The 21342-nt window shown below is 37.1% G+C and overlaps 2 protein-coding genes across 5 annotated transcripts in view; both read right to left on the bottom strand.

Moving 5' to 3' along the window:
• The window catches only part of LOC100802761 (protein CLT2, chloroplastic), a 30228-nt gene extending 28225 nt beyond the window's left edge, over window positions 1-2003 (bottom strand). For both annotated transcript variants that reach the window (XR_413841.4, XM_003522725.5), the window contains exons 1-3: window positions 1631-2003; window positions 1374-1519; window positions 566-603 (exon numbers count right to left, since the gene is read on the bottom strand). Coding sequence is in view for 1 of the 2 variants with exons in the window: in XM_003522725.5 (XP_003522773.1) it covers window positions 566-603; window positions 1374-1519; window positions 1631-1956 (510 nt within the window). In the remaining variant the exon portion in view is untranslated. The remainder of the gene's footprint in view (window positions 1-565; window positions 604-1373; window positions 1520-1630) is intronic.
• A 706-nt stretch (window positions 2004-2709) lies between these two features.
• Window positions 2710-20194, bottom strand: LOC100812184 (E3 ubiquitin-protein ligase UPL1). 3 transcript variants are annotated; one of them, XM_014774576.3, is made up of 17 exons: window positions 20004-20177; window positions 19750-19871; window positions 17551-17646; window positions 17271-17474; window positions 10578-17124; window positions 9421-10478; window positions 9044-9343; window positions 8758-8962; window positions 8259-8518; window positions 7888-8174; window positions 6465-7563; window positions 6238-6384; window positions 6054-6134; window positions 5739-5964; window positions 5490-5629; window positions 3139-3245; window positions 2710-3000 (listed from the first exon to the last, which is right to left on the bottom strand). In XM_014774576.3, exons 2-17 carry the CDS (start codon window positions 19843-19845, stop codon window positions 2898-2900), a joined length of 10956 nt encoding a protein of 3651 aa, XP_014630062.1. In that variant the 5' UTR covers window positions 19846-19871; window positions 20004-20177; the 3' UTR covers window positions 2710-2897. The 3 variants fall into 3 exon arrangements, with proteins under 3 accessions (XP_014630062.1, XP_014630061.1, XP_014630060.1); XM_014774575.3 differs by lacking the exons at window positions 2710-3000; window positions 3139-3245 and adding an exon at window positions 4468-4934 and having other exon boundaries at window positions 20038-20194; XM_014774574.3 differs by lacking the exons at window positions 2710-3000; window positions 3139-3245 and adding an exon at window positions 4468-4934 and having other exon boundaries at window positions 20004-20180.
• Window positions 20195-21342: the final 1148 nt, after the last annotated feature.

Genomic DNA, 21342 nt, shown 5'->3' on the forward strand with positions numbered 1-21342 from the left:
AATGAGGCATTTATGTGATTAGGGGGGGACTCTATATGTATTTTGGGTAGCTGTGGGCCAAGCAAACTGTCTGAATTATGGTTTCCTAATTCAATTTAGATATTCTGTATTAGGGAACCATAGTCCTGCTAAATTTGGTCCAATGTTGTAATTTTAACAGTACAACTTGTACTGATTAACATATAATACAATATTATTTTCGCTGAGTAAAAAAAATAGATGAATGCTATAAGGTCCCTAATTCTGAATATATTACAAAAACTATCATGCCGCTCAAAGACCACTGACTAAACCCAATCAATGCCACAGCATTTCAATCAAATTCTCAAATCTCAGGCACTGCTGTATAGCATGCCATCCGTATCATGTAAAATGAAAGCAGATTTTCTAAAATAAGACCTTGCCAAATGTATGACAAATGCAAACCTGAAAATAAAGTAAACCCCGCAGATGTATAAAATAAAGGGCAGATGTATATTGTTTTAAATAAAGACAAGCATGTATTTTTGTTCGTCACCCTCTCTCATCGTTTGATGACAAGGGCAGCTCAAAATATCTAAGATACCTGATTCAATATGGGTATGACTGGTCCAGGAAGTACGGCTGCAGAAGGTAATTAACATTCAGTTCAGAAACACCAAAAGCCAACACTTAAGGTATGCTTAGTGGAAAATTGAGAGCAGAGTGAAAATGGAGTGGAATGGAAAGATTTTGAATTTCACTCACTTTCAAGGTACACACCACACAAATTGCAACCTCTGCTTTTGTTCTTTCCTCTAGAAACATTTCAAACTTCATATTTTTTTTTCATTTCACACTTTTATAATTGCTGATTATCTAACACTATAAAACCTAACATATTATTTATTTAGAAACACAATTAAGACAACCCCAATGGGATATCTTATCAAGGAGTGCTCTAAGGACACTAACTAAGGAACATTTAATACACACTATTAAATGTTTTTAATCACTTAAATAAACAAGTATTGCATTTTAAAAATAATTTAGTTTTCATGCACTGATAGTCTAAAAGATTTTTACACTGTCATCTATACACAGATAGACATGTATCGTAGTCAACTTGCCGAGTTTTATAATATTTATTTAAAAAATAGTCACATCTAAGATGATTTCTGCTTGATTGAACGTGTAAAAATCTTTAAACTCTTAGTATATGAAAATTAAACTATTAAAAATTAAAACACCGGTGTGTTTGGTAAGGCATTCGGGGAGCTTATAAGCTCCTTTGACTAGCTTCTAGCTTATAAGTTTCCAGCTTTTCAGCTTGCTTATATGCTTCGGCTAGCTTGTCAGTTTCCGCTAGCTCATAAGCTAATTTTACCCAACACATCCTAAATCACAGTGAGTACCTGCAGCTGACATTCCGGAAACCAAGCCCAAGGCTTCTAGAAACCCAATGGCCACAAAACGCAATTTCGGAATTGCCAGCATCTCATCGGTCACAATTCTCGCCCGGTACCGGAAATACAAGATCGAGAAATATATAACAACATACCTACGTAGTTACACAAAACCACAATTATTATTATTATTCAACGCACTGAAAAAAAAAAACAAATAATCAAACAATTCTCCAAGAGTGAAAACAGCAAATAAATGCAATTACCCAAAAGTTATGAACTGAGCGAGAAAAAAGGGGTACTCTTTCATGGGAACAAGGGCCAATTTGTAGAGCACGCGATTCGCTACCGCTGTTGTGACGACGATAGTGGAGCTCAATAAGACGAGTTTGGATGAAGAGTTTGAGGCTCGAATTTTGAACATGGTTGGGTGGTTGCGGTTGAATATGGCATTGCCGGAGAAATGCAACGGTAGCTTCGACGACAGTGACATTGAAAGGAGAGGTGGAAGCTGAAGCTGCTTTGGATTGCGAATTTCAAAACGGGAAGGGAAGAACGACGACGTTGTACACAATGCCACTGCGAACGACATTGCTCACTTTCAACCAAGTTGGATCCCTTCTAAGTCTAACAAATGAAATAACAAGAGGTTAAATTAATTACTAGGTTTTAAATTATTTAGGAATTTTTAATTTAAGTCTTTAAGTTAAAAAAAATTATAATTTATAATTATAATTGAATTTTTTTTAGTAAGTTAATGTAAACACTTAATACACCGTCTGTCTTTGATTCAAATGAATAAAAAAATAATTTATAACAGTTTTAAAAGGCTAGAACTCAATTATTAAAAAAAATGTTGCTAATTTGTATATTCATTTTAATAAACTATTCATATTTTTAAGTATACACGTAATCTTATTAGCTTAAATACTCATATTCTCATTTATTAGTAATCAATATACTTATAATTAAATTTATTGATTTTATTACTTTTAGTATTAATTTTTGTAAAAAATTTGATTGATAACTTTTATTATAATCTTCATCCATAAGACTAACACTTGAATTTAAGATTTTAAATAAGAGAATCAAACAATATAGCTCAAACCAATTATATATCAAAATATTAAAATTTATATTTTAAAAGGTTTAAAAATACAACAAATATGTTATAAGCAATATAACTTCAAACCTAAAATTCGACAACAAATATACTGAAAAAAAAAAAAAACATTTATTTTAAAATTACTTTTTTTAAGTTTAAAGAAAATCACCCATTATTAGGCGAGTGGAACCTTTACCATTATTAGTCTATATAGGGTGCCAAAGGGGCAAAAACAGGTTATTGAAAAACCGCCGAAGGCATTTCCCATTGCAAATATAGAACTGTACAACATATTAACATGATATAATGTTAAATCTTGTCAACCCCCAGTAAAAAGCTTTTAAATAGCTTCTAACCTAAAAATGTAATACAGTTTGTTTCCTCCCCAACCCCCCCAAAAAGAAAAAAGAAAAAAAAAAAAAAACTTGTCAACCAAATCCGAATCCCTCATTTGCTTCATGAATGGCAAGCAGTAACCTCTCTTCCAAATGTTGTTTAGATGGATACTCTGGCAAATCTAATTGATTGAAACTGCATAAAAAAGACTCCGTGTTACTTACTTGAAGACACATGATAATGATGATCCATCAAGTGATGGAACCCATAAATCAAACACACACAAAAATGTTCATTGATGATATAATAAACTGAAAAGTAGAAAAAAGGTACCAAGTATGAGCAGAAGGTAAGTGATCAGAACTCCCATATGCCTTATGTATCTGAAACCTCTGGGCACCTGAAATTCCTTGAAGAGCGCTAAAACCCTCCAAAGGCACCTGAAATTTTGGTAGCAAAAATCAGGCCCCCTAATTATATAATACATGTTTTAATAAACAAAACAAGGAACCATCGTCATTTGATTATTCTAAGGGTGATATTGAATATCGTCTTTTGAGGGAAACAAGTATAGTTTAGATCAAAGGTCTATATTGAGAGGAACAAAACTGTCAGTGTGTCTTCTTTTTTTTTTTTTTTGGAAGGCAAAATTATATTATTAATAATATTAAAGCATAGCAGTACCAGAGGTAGATTACAAATACAAGGCACTGAAAATGCCACCTTCCAAAAGCAAAACCCACCAATACCCACCACAAGGAAATATTACAAATTAACCAAAGGTCTCCGGAAGAGTGGAAGACCAATGGTTAAATGGAATATTAAAACCTTTTTCTGAAACTTTAAGCCAAGACCAAGCATGAAATAGGGCATCATCCAACACTTTGGGAGGTTCAAATGGTGTGCCCTTAAACAGGAGGGAATTCCTGTGTTGCCAAATAGTACTAGTTAGAGCAATCCACCATATACACCTCCTATTATGATTCCTCCGTGTCCCAAAGCCCTCACAGAATTGAATAAAGTGTGTTGCTGGGTCAGTTGAGAAAGCTCCTTTAAACCGGGTCCAGCTCATAAATTCCCACCACAGCCCTATAGTCATTCTGCAATGAAAAAAGAGATGGCCAGCCTCCTCCTGGTGATTTCCACAAAGGGGACACATAGATTGTTGTAGAACCACATTTCTCCTAAGCAAATTGGCCCTGGTAGGAAGTCTATCCCTAAACAATCTCCAAGAAAACATGTCAGCCCTTGGGGGAATTTTAAGCTTCCTTAGAATCTGAAAATTCCTACTGTGCTGTCCAGGACTATTGGTAGGCATCAAGAGCCTATAAGCTGACTTGGTAGAATAGAGTCCATTAGGTTCTGCTTTCCATACCATAATATCCTGCACCTGCTGCTGAATAGAAAAGGCAGATATATCTTCCATGAAAGCTATGGCTTGCTCATTCTCATAATCAAATAGGTTCCTTCTCCATCTAAAATCCCAGCTCCATGTATTTTGAGAAAAGTTCCCCATATTAGAAATGAACAGGTTTTGCTGTCTGCTAATCAAAAATAATTGATGGTACTTCTGCTGAAGGCTACATCCCTAACCCATCCATGGATCTTGCCAAAACCTTACCCTATCCCCACATCCAACCCTCCAGGTCATATTTTGGTGAATAATCTGAAAATCTGGCTGATGATAAAGTTTCTTGAGATCCTTCCACCACGAAGAATGCCACCCTTTAACTCTACTGCTCTGCAAGTCTGGCCCAAAGCTGATTGTGATTAGAAGCTAATCCCCAGATCCATCTTCCCCTTAAGGCTGCATTGAAATTGGACAGGTCTTTGATTCCCAATCCCCCATCAATCTTCGGATTGCAGATGTCAGCCCACTTGACCCAAGGAATTCTGTTATGGTGTTGAGTTCCCCCCCACAGAAACTGCCTTTGGAGGGTCACCAACTTATCCACTATTCTTTGGGGGATCTTGAAGAAAGATAGTAGATATATAGGGAGTGCACTCAGGACAGATTTTATCAAGGTAACTCTACCACCCATAGACAAAGTTTTCTGATTCCACTTTGAGAGCTTGGCTTGAAATTTGTTAAGCAAAGGCTCCCAATGTGTCTTATCTCCATCATAAGCCTATTCAGTAAATAGCAGTCGCACTTCAGAACTCAGATCACTATATCAGTAGTTCTACTTATACTCTGCTTATGTTTTCTATTGGAAACTTGTCTATTGGTAATTGTTGCATTAAAAGCTTAGAATTCATGAACTTTCAGATTCTTGTACTTTGGGAATTGCATTAGTATTTACTCTTGCAAAACTAAAATGTAACTAATTCTGAAATGTGTGTGTAAATATGAAATCTCAGGAGTGCTTTTTCACTAAAGCATTTCCATTGAAACTCAAGTCTTCAAATTGCTCAAGATTTTGAGACGTGACTCTTGATGTTTTGGGAATAAATTGAGCACACAGAAACTGGGAGCAATTGAAGTTACTACTTGGTAGCATTTAATTGAATTCATCTTATGCATCCAAACACAAAAAGCATTGGGGAGAAGAGAGAACTAATTCCAATGAGAAGGCAAAAGCAGCTAAGAGACGGTGATTCAACATGGAAAATCACTGAAAATTGTATTATTGCTAATAAAACAAATAAAGATCAAAAGGTTTAAAGCTCTGAAAGCAATATACCTTGGATGTGCCAGTCACAAACTGCAGCAATCTAGCTTTGTCTTCTTTGCTGAAACCTTGAACAGCCTCCCAAAACCATTGGATAACTGGTGAGGCACCACTATATCCAGAATATTCTGTATTTGCTCTCAAGTCATCCACTGAAATGAAATGTAGAACTGATTGTTAAATTTTCTTTTCCAGAGTTTTAACACTTACGAAAGATAGCCAGCATCAATAATGGTAATGTAAATATTGAAAAAGACTCACAATCAATATCAGGAAGTCCACTGATCAATAATTCCAGCTCTTTGTCATTGAATATAGATATTAACTCCCTGGGAATTAATTCATTGAACCCTTCCAAGAAAGCATTTATTTGAGGTCGAATAGCAGTGGTCAACCGATGCTCAGCAACCAAATCAACATATTGGTGCTTATTCTCCTCCGTAACTTTCGTATTCCGTCCACCAGGAATTAGCTCATAATCAGTCACCTAGACATGTTCATCAAAATTAGACACTAAACAATGTGTAACTCAATACATTACATAATCTCAAAATAGTTTAGAAATAAAGTTAGCACCTCTGTCCGCTCATACAAAATCAACTTTTCCTCATCTGCATCAATGCTAAAAGTAAGATCCAGAACATCACTGATATCATTCTGCAGTCATACAATAAGCATGAGAAAATTTTCACGATGAACATGAAGATAACTATTGTGAATACTGACAAAGCTAATGGAAAAACTACAAAAATGCACTTGCCTCAAGCATCCATTTCAAATTTCTGAAATAGTCAGGATCAATGGCTTCAATATCATGATATGTAACTTTGGCCCCTAGGATGTGCTTGTAGAATGACCGAGTAAAATGGACATCCAAGAGCTGACCATCAAATAAAGCTTTTCCAACCTGGATGATGTAGAAAAGGGATAAGAACAAAGCATATATGACCAACATCACACATTAAGAACAACTGCAAAAGAACTCACCACTCTACCAACAAATTTGAAATAAGATAGGTGTTCTGTTTGGTAAACAGAGTTAGGGTTTGGCTGAAATGTTGATTCATTGCCTACTGTAGTGAAAAGTAGCGCTCCTTTGTCAAAAATAACTCTAGACAACAGTTGGTACCATTCCCTTGTAAGCCCACCAGCATCGATACCTTCTTCCCCTTGGAAATGAACAGTCAACCTTCCCTTCAAATCTTGAGTTGATCTCATGCGAAGCTGGTTATATGAATCTTCTAGAACATACGCTCTTCTTACTGATATTCTTAATGGGCTGTGGTGATGGTCGTGCTGATGTTTAATTTTTGATCGGAAATGGGAACGCTTGTTATCAAAATCAATAAATCTTGGAGTCTTCAGCATGAGGGAAAGAGACTTTTCAAGCAAGCCAGGATTTTGCCTGATAAAAGCATTTAATAGTTTCCTGTGCTTCTCCGAAAACTTGGCAAAAGCAGCATTTTTCTCATCTACCTTCATAGCAGGCCCAGATGTTTTCAGCCGAGTACCAGATGTCCTAGCATCTTCCACATCAGAAATAACAGGAACACTTGTGTCATTACTAGCACCTGACTGTGCAGGATGTAGCTTCTCACAGACCACAAAAAAAGATTCTATGTATGGTAAGATATTTTGAGAACCAGCTGGAAGTGGAGGCATGACACTGGATGGTTTTGACACAGATGTTCTAGAAGAGGTAATAGACTCAGATACTGACTCAGAGTAGGCTTCTATCTTGCTTATACAACAGCTAAGCTCATGCCACAAGGGCTCTAATGCTGAATTAATTCCCCAAACTTCAGAAAGGGCAGGAGTTAATCCATCATTCTCTTTCTCGGTCAATGAGATTACCAGGGAACTTAAGGCCTGCAAAACTCTTAAAATTGCAGCGCCATCAGAAGATGTTGTACTGAGAAGAGCTTTCATTGCTTCACTGAAAGTGCGTAACTCATCCATTGCAGATGAAGTCAATTTTCGAACTGCTTCTGCCAGATGAGTGACAAAAAGCTGACAGTGAATCGGAGCAATGGCCACTAGTTTTTTCATTACCTCCGCAACAAGACCATATGCATTATCTGACAAACTGGAAGGAATACAAGAAACATCAGATGAAGTCCATATTGCCAAATTCTACAACATTGTTATTGGAACAATAATAGTCAGACCCACATGGTTTTGAATTATGGTGTAGTAATATAACAAAAATAAATGGAACACATGTCAAGACGCAAGTAATGAAATTAGTTAATTAAAAAATGGAACCTCATATGACAGAAAACTTATGACTCTTGCCACTTTCCCAAAGTAAGGAGTTCAGTTATCAAAATTAAATACACCAAATCAAGGCATACTGACAAAACCCAGATAAAGAATTAACTTTAATCTACAAGCATAACCATAACCATACCCTTCTTGAGCAAGCAATGAGCAAAGGAGCTGAAGTTCTGCCTGCGGCAGATCACACAATACTTGCTGAGCCTGACATTCCTTATTACTGTGAGGTGTGGGTTTGGAGGATTCATTGACTTGAGGAGATGCGTCAAGAGCAGAAGATGTAGCTGAATCAATATTCGCATCTACCTCCATTGCAGAAATTTGTGGACCCACAACTGCCTCAGTAGATATCTGAGATTTATCAGATGAACTAGGCATGCTTCCAGCACTATCAATGATAACATCCAGTAAATTTAGCAACTGAAAAGAGCAAATCATGTCAGCACTCTCTGCAAGTACACAAAATTGCATGTGCTAAAGATATCGATAAAACCAAATCATCACCTGCTCAAGATGAGCTATGCTCCTCAAATAAAGGGGTTGCTTCAAGAGACCCAAAAGCATAGCAATGGATATGTAACCAGCATTTATTTCATCTTCAACCACCATCACAGCTTTGCCACGTGCAACACCAGCATTATCTGGTTCTCTTAATGCAGGAGGATGCAGCCTAAACTGAAGCAAAATTTTTGCCACAAATGGATGATGGCGAGCAAGATAGGTGAGAGTTTCAAGTATTCGCCGAGAGAGTAACGGGGGAACTCCTGCGTAATCAAACAAATATAGAAGGTATCAATAATTATTCACCATTAAAGGGAAGGGGGAGAGAATATCTTCCAAATAATATCGATGGTCACTAGTGAAAACAACCTTGAAGAATAAGAAAACAGAAGTTTGTTTAAGAAATTAAAACCAGGAAATAAATTCAAAACTCTGCACTGACTAAATTCATAATTGTGAATAAGGACAACAAACGAAATAAAGATAGATCAGGTTTTCTTACCATCAAACGATTGAGGACGTGAATACATTACATTGCTCTGACAACCATATAGTCTGTATGGAGGTTCAACGGCACTAAAATAATTGGCAGGCTTTCTTACATCAAGCATTAGTAAGTCCATCAGAATATTCACCAGGGAAATTCGGGTTTCACTATGGGCACAAAGATTCAAAAGAAGCCTCTGCAATTGACCTTTATATAGTGGCTAAAAAAAAATAAAAGAAATGTGTAAACAATGAAGTTGTGCTTGTTCTGAAGGATATCAGTGCCTATAATCAAGTAATACCTGAACTACGCGAAATAACCGAATCATGGCATGCAAAGCTTCGGTGTCAAGTAGAGGTGCTCCATCAGCTTCAATAACCTTAGCGCCAGCAGACCTGCGTGAAGTGACACTTCCCCCTGCACCGTCCAGGCCAGAACCAATACCATCACGCCTAGAAGTGTCTCCTCTACGACTTCTGGGATACATACCAAAGAGGGTACGACTGTATCGATGTGCAAACCTCTCCCGCAACATATTTGCCTCAGCGACAAGGGCAGGTGTAAGGTTGGCAAGGATAGCATCAGAGGATGTTAATAGAACCTAAACAAAAACCACCCAAAAAAAAATCTTCAGATACAAACTCACTTTGTAAAATGGGATTCAACTGACAAACTTGCCTCTTCTCGTAATTCAGAAGGAAATGTTGCAATTATTGAGACGGTGTCCATTTCAACAGGTTGCCCTTCCAACTCCTGAGCTTGATGTAGTCTTTGTGCTTGCTGCTGAGCTAGAACTTCTGCTCGAATATCTGGGGGAAGAGCTGCAAGGAATTCTGGATCAATATCCCCATTGTTTTGAGACTCAGCATTTGATGGTTGAGCCACGTGACCTTGCTGGGATGAGAGGACTTCAGCACGCAGCTCCTCAGGAAGAGCTTCCAGAAAGGCAGGATCAATTGATCCTGATCCAGCATCACTGTTCACCTGCTCCGCAGCTGCTGGACCATCTTGATCTGCATCTCGGCTTGAATTTTCTGAAACTTCAGTTACACTATGAAGGGAAGCATCTCTCCCACCTACAGGAGAAGAATGACCAACAGACATGGTTGCTCTTCTTGTGCGTGCAGCCTGTGAATCACCTGCTATCCTATCCGCAGAAACCTGCCTTTCTCCACCATCATCATGGCCATCAGCACTTCCAATCTCAACATCTAGGCTCCGAAGGCTTTCACCAAAAGTTGCCCCACTACCACTACTCTCCTGGCTCACAGCTTCAACATCCCGCACAGCTGCATCATTATTCTCAAACTGCATCTCAACTGTCTGAGAGTGAGTGTTTGATACATCTGCTTGCAGAGTTCCATTTCCTACAGGTCTGATATCAGCATTGATGTCAGTGTTATCAATTGATGCAGGAGTCACATTACCACCTTCCTGAATTGCATTGCTTTCAACTGGGATTTCAAGCTTTGAACCTCCGGAACTGTGCATCTGGCTGACCTCAACTTTATTATGAGGACCAGCGTCTGCTATATTATTATCAGACGACTTCTCAGCAGTAGGTCGCCTCAATTGAGACACAAGCAACTCCTCAAGGCCCTGTGGTACAGCGCCAGTATTTGACCCACTGATTTGCTGGCTATTATCACTCCACAAGTTCAAGCGGTGCCCATGACGTCCGCTCCTCAATGAACGAAAGATATTATCCAAGCCTGTGGAGTTCTCTGTTATACTATCTGGAAATTAGAAGGAAAAAAATATCATTATTGAAATGGAGAATAAAGGGGGAAAACATTATTGTAATAAAACATCAAGAAATTGATAAAGGAACTGACCTGATTGACCATTAGATAGATGGAATGAGGAAGAAGGACCAACTAAAAGTGGATGGCAAGAAGGGGCGGCATTATCACCACTTCTGCCCAACAGGCTGTAAATAGAGGTGGTCCGCCCTGGACGTCTAGATCCAAAAACTTCAACTGGCATGACATGAAGGGATTCATTTGGAAAACTATTGTCTCTTCCAAAAACCTCAATATGGTCAAAAACATTAATTCCATTGATGCCCTCCTCAAGTCTCAGTATAACACCATCTTCATCATCCTCATCTTCATCCTCCTCCCCCTCCATCACTTCATCAAAATCATCATCATCCATCTCATGATCATCACGATCAGTGTCAGGATGTGGCAAGTGATGGACTTCATCTTCTTCCAAATCATTGTGTTCCTCATCATCTTCGTCATCTTCATCTACATCTTCACCCTCATCTCCAGACATATCACCCTCATCATCGTCATCATCGAGATTTTCTTGTCCATGGGATTGGATTTCAAATTGTAGCCCAACATTTTCAATTCCATTCCCATGGCCTCTGGCATCCTCACCAGTTTCATGCATGAACTCATCTTCATTAGCAGGAGCAAAGTCCCCATCAAGATCATGTTCCATATCACCAATAACAGCTTCAGACCCACCATAAGACTGAATCACATTGTAAGACCCAACATGGTCAACTTGAAGGGAATCGTGATTGGCCTGAGATGTTGTTTCCATGGACTGACACATGTGACCAATATTATCTGTTCTTCCGGATTGACTAGGATCAGAAGGCTTAGTTTGATTATCACCCTTTCCTGCACTCGGTTCAACTGAGTGAACATGCTCCTTGGTTACTAGTTCAAGAGCTTTGATAATACCAGTAGCAACTTTAGACGAGTCAGCATGGTCCAAGTCTAAAACTTGGAGAGTACGGGTAAAAGATTTAAGTAGACCAGCATCCATAAAAGTGACAGAGGCCTCTGCTGAGATGCTTGAGCCAGCAGGTGTCCGAGCAGCCAAAACATCATTAAGTAGATCAACAAAAACCAGAATTTCATTGCCTGATGGCTTTGGCTTAACACAATTACATGAATCAACAAATTCATTAATGATATGGCTAATCTCAGTAAAAACCCGCCTCCTTGCCTCTGAAGAACGAACACAAGCAGCTACCATAAACTGATTAGCCCTTGTTGCTAGTTTCTGCCTCCAATCATCATCAACTTTCTTGTCTTTTTTGGAATTTCGAGAACAAGGAAGAAAATTACGAAGAATATGGTAGAATATTACTCCCGCACCAAAACTACCATGATTCTTTTGATAAATGTCCCTAGAGCTGCTCATTTCAGCATCCCGTCGAAGCAGAACATGAACAGACGATGAATACATCAACAATATCTCCATCAGAAGCTTCAAAATAAATACTATCTTTGCTAGTGATGCAGATGCTTCCTCACTGCTGGTTTCATTCCCCTCAGGCACAGTGGCAACTGCTTTTCCTTTCCCCCTAACTGTAGAAACATCAATGTCCATGTCACTTGATGTTGGGGAGCCAGGGACAACATTTGATACATTATTGTCCTTCAAAGGGGGGGCAACAAATGTGCATATAGATTCAAGAAGAAGTTCTATCACATTAACAAAACTTTGAGTAGGCTTTTTGTAACTTTTGGCATTCTTTGAGTTTGAATCATGAAGTTTTCCATGAACATTCCCTGAAGCTGCTGTGGCTGTACTTCCCAAACCAATTTTTCCATCATTATGTGCTTTATCTTTCTCCAGTGACTTATCCTTATCCTTGGATTTCTCTTTATCCCGATCTTTCAGCAAGACAATGTAAGGTCTTTCACCCACCATTTCAACTTGGCAAGCAGATTGAGCAGCTTGCATAAATATTATTGGATCCCGGGAAATTACAGAAGCTAAACTTAACAGAAAATTTTGTGGATTGACCCTCCCATTTGGATGGCGGTTAGACGCAGCTACAAGACTGTGTTTTATCTCAGATTCCATTGCTTGCTGGAGAGTTTGTGGATCTTCAATAACATGACGGACAATACCAGCAGCAACGTTGTCAAACCCAGGAAAGAGGCTACCGGTTGGCAGAGAAAGAAGTAAACTTAAACCACCAGCATCAAAAAAGGTAAGAGCAACAGAGTGATTCTTTGTAAGATTGGAACATAGTAGCAAAATAGCATGCATTGTGTCTGAGGGAAGTTGGTTCTTCATGCAACTACAAGCAATCTCAACAAGTCTCTTCTGTTCATGTATATCTGCATACTTGGTGGAAAGTCCCAACGCAGACTGCAATTTGTGTTGCTTATCCTCATCAATGATAACTGATGTCTGCTGAACATTCAAAGCTTCCTTCTTCAAAAGCTCTGCAATTTCAGAATTCAATTTTTGATCCACTTGCAACAGCCTGTCTAATGCAAGAAAAGCAGCTGTGACCCATTTTGGAACCTGTTCTTTCTCCCTGTTACCAAGACTAGAATCCCATTGGTAGAGTAGATCTGAGGCAATTTTTATGAAACCACTCTTTGAAGCAGCTTCTCGCGCAACAGCATCCTCATTAAGAATCAATGCAAGAACATGAAATAGAGCAGCAAGCATGGTATTATTTCCGTTACCAGAAATCAATCCACATTCCTTGATCCGGTCAACAATAAAAGTGAGAACATTAGATCTATTTTGACCATCATTCTGAGAGCATATCATCATGAGCAAGTCACGGACAGGAAAAGCAAGAGGTTCCTTTTGAAGAAGTTTAGTGCAAGTTGATAACAACTCATCAACAGGAGGAAGATGGACCATTTCTTCCTCAAGCAGTTGTACACTGTCATTTGCAGCAGCATCCTTGGTGTCTGATTCAGAGTTCCCAAGGGACATGGCAAGTGCACGAGCAAGTTCGTCATCTTCTTGTGTGTCCTCTGGATGGGAAAACAGCCACTCCATCGCCAACTCCACACTATTTGATCCAACATGCCTCAAAGCTTCTTCTGCTCTCGACCTGGAAAATCCCATCTCTACAATGGTTGAAATTGTTGTTTCATTAGGAGGAGGCCCAGTAATACGAGCACTGCTGCTGCCATTTACATTTTTTACTTCAACCCCTGAATAAACATGCCTGATGATAGAGATAACATTAGAAATAAATCCATGACTACAATCAACAAACTGGGGATGCATCCAAACTGGGAGCACAGCCTTCAACACCATAGATTGGAGGACTTTCACAAATATCTCAGCATCCCGGGGATATGAGGTATCACCACTAAGGGGCTGTGCAAGTATAGGCTTTGTGAAAGAAGATAATATGAAAGAGGAGGTTACTAGATGGTCCATAAATTTACCATAACTGGCTAAAGAACCATATATCCACAAATGATCGGTATCTTCCTTGTCATCCTGCTTCACATTTCCATCATCAATTTCCATCGGCGATGCAGGGGTCCGATTAACTGCAAATAACAACTGACTAGTTGCTTCAAATGTGGTCAATACAGATTGAATAACTCCATGCCCATACAAGCAATTCAGTAAAATGGGATTGCAAGAATCAGGCCTTTCCATTAGAATGCCATCCACAAAATCAATGACTTTACCAAAATAACGACATTTTGTTGATATGGATGCTTCTTCTACATGGCCCCCAAAATTCATGTGATCTAGAGCAATGCTTGCAAAAGTAGAAGCCACTGATTTTGAAGCAGGACTTACACTTGCAACATCATCACGACGGCGAGAAGGTTGCAGCATTACTTTTCCTAACTCTTGGAACAAATGCATAATGTGAAATGAAAGTGATCTGGCCATGTCACAACAAGAGGTATAATATGTTCTTTGCTTGTCACATTCTTTCTTACTAGCATCCCCCAATACATCTGAAGACTCAGACGGATGCAACGGATTAGGGGATCCTAACCGCCTGTTTGTAGGACCAACAGAATTTGATCGGTGCTGGGAACCAGGGGCACGACCCAGATCTCGATACAGGTTAATAAGATCAAAAAACTGTGATTCTACACTCCATCCTAAAGTCCTCCTCCTGAGTAATGGATCAAGAAACTGCCTGATAGAATTGTACCTTTGCTCTGCAGTTTCATTTGCATCCACTTCTGCCTGTTGTGAATCAGAAGTAGAACAAGAAACGTCATCCTCAATATCAGGCTTCGTATTTTCAAGAAGAGCAATTTGCCACAAAACTTCACGGTGGACACGTCCAATGTTTTCAAGAACATCCTTACTACCATTTCCAAATTCTGTAAGCAAAGCAGTCACCCAACGGTTGTCTTTTGACGCAGCAAGAAAGAGAAGAAACTCAACCAAGAAAAGTGAAGAAAAGATGTTATTTGTGGTCATCTTTGGATCCAGCAACAAAGGTCCCGAAGATGCAACAAACCCAGTTAATGCTTCATTCAAGTGCTCTTTAAGAGAGGAACAAAAGGCACGTGCCAAAGGAGCGGAATGATGTTGAGCAAACCCCTTAAATACCATGGTGCTATGCAGAGCAATAGACATGCCATCCGAGGATTGTGCAATGGTAGGTCGTAATAACAGCTTCAATAAAGCTTCAATTCCTGATTTTTCTACAAATAGCCGACATGTTTCAGAATTTTCCATTGTCCGGTGAACCAATACCATCAAATGAAAAGTGCAAAGCTGAATGAATTGCTCATCATTAATCCCTTCAGCGGCAGACTCTGCTGTGCCCACGAGGCAACAATGGTTTTCATTTCCTTTGTCTTCAGAATTGGTTTCCATTGCACTATCCTCATTAGCTTTTCCTGAAGAAGATCCTGTATCAATACCATCACCAAAGGATGCAATCTTATGGATGATTTCAATGATGATGTCAACACCAGTACTTCTCAATGGAGACACGTGTCGAAGAAGTTCCTCTACAGAATTTGCTAGCGGAACAATAGCCTCATTCATGGAAAGGACATACTTTTTGCTTGTAAAGATATTAAAAAGGAACTGCAGTGATGAAGTCTCTCGAACAACCTCTAAGCCTTTGGCATTAAGACAAATGGCCCCAATGCCATTTGGAATGCATGTCAGAGCCTTTGATGAAGGAAGAATTCCAGATGCAACTGAAGATAAAAAAGCATTTGGAAGACCCATTTCATGCAAAGAAGAGAAGCATGTAGGATCTTTGTGGATTATTTCACTCATAACAGTAACAGCTGAGTAATAAATGTCACCTCCGAACTTATTTACATTCTGAAAAATCATGACTAGAGTTGCAGGTAATGAACTGTCATGGGAGTGTTGAGATCTGGTAGAGTTTGCAGGAGCATATGTTGCAGAACCAAGGGCCTTAAGGGACACTTTTATCAGCCTCTTCTGAGAGTAAAGCTGATGAGTACTATGTCTTGAGCTTTCACCAGTGAGCATCACATTATCATTCTCTCCAGCAAAACCAATGACCCTATGAACCTCTATCTGTAATCTTTGAGCCAAATGCTCAACACCCCCCAACTCTTTAAACAAAGATACAGCTGAACTACTATAATCCATAAGCTTCTGAAGGGTTTTCACTGCTAAACAAACAAGATGAATATGAGCAAGATCAGAATCCTCCAGCAGAGGCAAGAATGTGGGTACCATGCCAGAACCTCTAATATTACTCCCAGAAGATGATGTTGACACTACATGCAGCAGATAGAATTGAAGAAGTGCCTCAACAAAAGCAAAGGAAGTTGGATCATTAGAACTCTTCAATGACAAAATAGCCCTCTGAAGTACATTCAGTAGAATCATGCGGTTCCCTCCAGTGAAGTTCATACTAGATCCACTCAGTATCCGTGCCCGTTCATGAGATGATGTGTATGCTGCTAACTGGGCTCCTAATGCAAGCATTACAAGTGTTCTGATAGATCCAGATATTGTTTCTTCAGATCGCACAACTCTAATCAATTCGCTTGTGTACTCTGGTTCGTTGGCAAAAAAGGACACAAGCTCGTCATGAGCATCACTGGATTGGACCAACACAGTGAAAGCAAGAAGGCAAATCCTGCTATAAAGCCTGCTTATTCTCGCAGACCGGAAAGCACGAGCATATCTAATTCTTGTGAGCAATGAAAATCGGAGCTCAGGAGGAACATTATACTGCTCAATGCATTGCTTCAACATTGACAAATCATCTTCTTTGTGTAAATGCATATCTGGAATGTGTATAACTCTCAAACTTGAGGAAACTGTATCTACACTTTGTTCCTTGCTTTGAGCAATGGGTCCACGCAATTCAAAATAAAGAGTAGAACCTATGCAGTAATTGGAGTGGTCACTACCATTCTCTGCATCAGAAGGAAACAAACACAGTGCTTCATCCTGGGCTTTCTCATTTGCCATAATACAAGAGTACAAACCCATGCCCTCCTCCTTGCTTCCCCACCCCTGTGCTAGGGACAGGAGATAGCTATTTACTGAACCACAGCCAACCATTTTTGCACTTCCATGAAGCTTAGAAGGATTTATTTTTACAAGCGCAGCAAGAGTTTCTAATGTAGCAATAATAATCTCAGGATCTGTTGATGCTAGTAAAAGCTTGAAGTGCTGAAAAGGAAGGGAGATATATTAGAAAATAATAGTATCAAATAACCCAATCATAAATCACTTGACTAAAACAAAGGATGGCATGAAGCAAAACAAAATGAAAAAAAATTGTAATTAAAATATGACATAAGTTCTCTTCAAGTTACCTCTAAGCCATCAAATGAACTCTTGTTTGGACAGTTCTCTAAGATTATTTGCATCACCCGTAGTATTTGTAGAATTGCATGTTTTGGTAATGGAATGCCAACTTCTAGATTATCGGACAATGTCAGGTCATTTCGACATGATAAATATGTCTTGAAGTATGTATCAAAATGAAGAAACAATGGCCTCCAGTGATGAAAATTCCCCTGATGTAAAATTAATATATAAGTCTATGCGGAGAAAAAACTGAATACAATGTACAGCAACATATCATGCTATTACCTTATTATACTCCCACCGAAAGCCAAAGAGGGGTATAGCTATATCTTGTAATGGACATTGAATGACCTTCTCAATGAAGGCTTTGATCTTAGGAGACTGAAATCAATCACAAAATTCAGATAAGCTACATGGGTAAGAAGGGAGGAAACAACAGTAAAAATTTAAGCCATTAGAATTTCAGATAAGTGTTAGCATTACCATGAATCATCAGGATTTTGAAGATATGTGAATAAACAGAAGTGAACATGATTTAACCACAAACATGAGCATATATACTAATACTAGTGGATCTAAGAATGGAAATTGTGAAACACAGTTGAATCAAATTTCAAAACATACTTATTAGTTATTTCAATTCTACAAATCATTCATGCTAATCAATTTTGGAAAAGGAAAAACAGTATTGATCATTTTAGCAAAATGAAGGGTACCCCAGCATAGATATAGATCTATGGTTGCTTAATATTTGCTTTCAATTGCTAATATTAGGCTACCATATCTCAAAGTAGGGTAATCTTGGGATGTACATATCACAGTACCTCTTGTACTGATTTATTTTATTTATAATATATACACTCTTTTGCCGATCAAAATTTTTTTTAGCAAAATGAATAAATAATACTAGTAATACTCAGTTTTAGAATAAGAAAAACATCACTAGACTATTAGCTTTACCAAAATGAGCATGTGCAAACTGAGCATGCAAAATTTATATGAACCAAAAGGACATTGTTACTCAAAACAATGAACGCACAAAAAACCAAAAAGATGGAACCCAAAGCTGGATAAAAGACAAAAGCCATCATACTTTCTCACATTCTAAGTAGACATGTTAATACTTTTGTACGCATAAAGTCACAATCATGAATATGAAAATGTCATCAAAACCAAAGATTCACTCTATTAAATGTGAAATGTCTCCATTAAGTTTAAGAAATATATGCATAAAAAGGTTAAAACCCCTAATAATTACTAGAAAGGAATGGGAATTACCATACTACTTGCAAATATTTTAACCTGACCACCACTTCTACTGTAGGTACGGCACTTCAATTTATATACCAACAACTGACTAATGCTTGGAAACATAAGAATGATGCTAAACTTCATCAATAACATTGAAAAATTCTATGTACAAAGTTTAGGCCACACAACAAAATGCATACAGAAGGCTCCAGATGCATTATTAAATATATAAATTTAAGAATTTCACAGTTTTACAAGCATCACTTATTTACATGCTGATCAAACCATTAACAGTAGCACACAGTGACAGCATAAAAAAATCAAATTCTAAGGTAGCATATTTTTTGTAAGTTTGGTAATAATACTATAAGTAACATTTTGCTTTAGTGGATTTAAAAAAAAAATAGCTATATTAGGTGGAACTTGGTTTGAGTGTCTATATTCTGTTTTCATTTTCAAATTTTCAAGATTTAGAAAGCATGTATCGAGAAGAAAGTACTCTTAAGGAGCCACCGCATGTTCACTTCTTCAGAAAAGGCTAAAAACGTTGATTTGTTGTTTTCAGTTTTGCACCTGTTTTTTAAATTATTTTCAGAGAAAAAGTTTTCTAAATTTTAAGCAAACGTATTTTCACTCTTATTTTCTGTTTTGTTTAAAAATGAAAACAGAAAACAATCAAACCATGCCCACCTTATATTTTCTACTTTTCCCAAAGTAACAGCTTTGTAGACATCTTGTATAACATTATTGTTGTGAACGAAAGCTAAACCAATTTTAAAAATTATATATCCACGAAAAAGGAAAAGATAAGTAGAGACGCAATTTAAATATAAAAAAAAACTTTTAAACCAAAAGCACTTATCTACAATTCTACTTTCGCCAAACGCTAGCTAAGTCAGTTTCCCGTATCATTTCAATTACTGACTATTGACTAAAAGCACATGCTATCACGGGTCTGGCAATGCTAAATTTATAACAAGGACGGCAACCTATTCCACACAACAGAGCACTTGCAAACTCTACATCAATGAATTTGTCAGAAAACAGAAACAACCAATGAAATAAACCACAAACATTTTCAGATACCAAGTGGTAGAATAGCTAATTAGACACACAATCACGAAAGCACTGAATACAAAGCGAAAGCCTTAAGGAAAAAAAATACATTTTCCAATAATAAGAGTTGAATTAAAATAAAATAAATGGAAAAAGTGACAGAAAGAGAAAACTGACAGGGTCAGAGTCGAGTTTGACGGAAGGGCCAATGGAACCCTCGCTGGAAAGAAGTTGGCGCAGCCTTGATGGCCAACTCGATCTTACGCTTGTCATCTCACCTCAGCTTCCCTTACTTTGAACTGCAGATTCAATTCAAATCAAAACGAAAACAGTTAGTGAACAAAACGACAGCACGGAATCCACCCATTATTCCCCGTGCAGAAATTGACAAAACGCAGATCGAATTGGTACAAAGAGAAAGAGAAAGGTACCCGAGAGATGAGAGAAGAGAGAGTGAAAGCATACACATAGATACGAGTGTCTGAGAGGGTTGGGTTGGGAATCGCCGTGAAATAAAAATCGTGTTTTTTGTAGACACACAAAATAATTAGCCCTTTGTGAAGCGAAGAATAGAGTATAAATAGTGATGTGATGAAGAGAAAGATAGTCTCTTTGTATTGCAGGCGCAGGCGGTGTTTCGAAGAATGCACAAACCCACCTTTTCCCATTGTTGCCCCTCGGTTTTTTTATTTAGTATATTTTTTATCTTCTAATAAATTTTTTTATTGTTGTATTTTATAAAGAAAATATCATATCAAAAGTAAATTTATTCAACATATTTAAAATTTAAAATAAAAAATATTTGAAATTTTTCATAGAAGAAAATTGAGAAAAATAGTAAAAGATATTTTAGAATTTTAAAAAAATGTCATATGTTTATAAGAGAACGCGCTTTTGGCTATCATTTTTTAATAAGAATGTTTATAAGATTTTTTCTTAATCTTTTATATTTTTTATCTATTATTTTCAAATAATTTTTGTCCTAACCTTAATTTCAACATTTTTCTAAAATAAATTATCACTGATTAAAAGAATATAATCTAGTTAGTTAAGTAAAATGTGTGAGTTATTATAACTTTTTTTATTCCTATTAATTACCATCAATTTTACTCATAATATATATATATATATATATATATATATATATATGATATCATTTACTCGTTATTTTAAATTTTAAATTTAGGAAAACTAATTATTTTTCACTATCTTGTAATAGTTTTTTGTTATTTTAGAACTTTATTGTATTTGTTTTTTATTCTATAATGCTATTTCTATTTTATGTTATATTAACGTAATATCTCTTATCGTATGGGTGTTAAGTTTATAATTTATGATTTTTTTATATTATTATTTTTTATAATATATTTATCAATTATTTTTAAAATTTATATATGTAAATGTATATATATAAGATAATTGTGAATATTATAAGTGTTTTATTGATTTTTTTTAAAAAGTATATATGAGATTATGCATAGAAATGATAATGGGTGGTGCACATATAGGTACTTTATATGTCTCATCAGATAAATATTTGTCATGTGTTTGATACCCGTCAAGCGGATACTTGTAAATTTTTTTATTATACAAGGATATTTGCAAGTACCCATGGATTTTTTGTAAAAATAAAAAATAGTTTAAAAATATCTTAAAAAACATTTTTATTGTAAATTTTATTTGTTTTAATATTTTATTGTAAAAAATAATTTGAAATGTTAGAACTAAAGTTATTCAAATATTCTACCAGCTACGCAATTAAACATGTTT

The sequence above is a fragment of the Glycine max genome, chromosome 4 (assembly GCF_000004515.6).
Source record: "Glycine max cultivar Williams 82 chromosome 4, Glycine_max_v4.0, whole genome shotgun sequence".
NCBI lineage: Eukaryota > Viridiplantae > Streptophyta > Magnoliopsida > Fabales > Fabaceae > Glycine > Glycine max.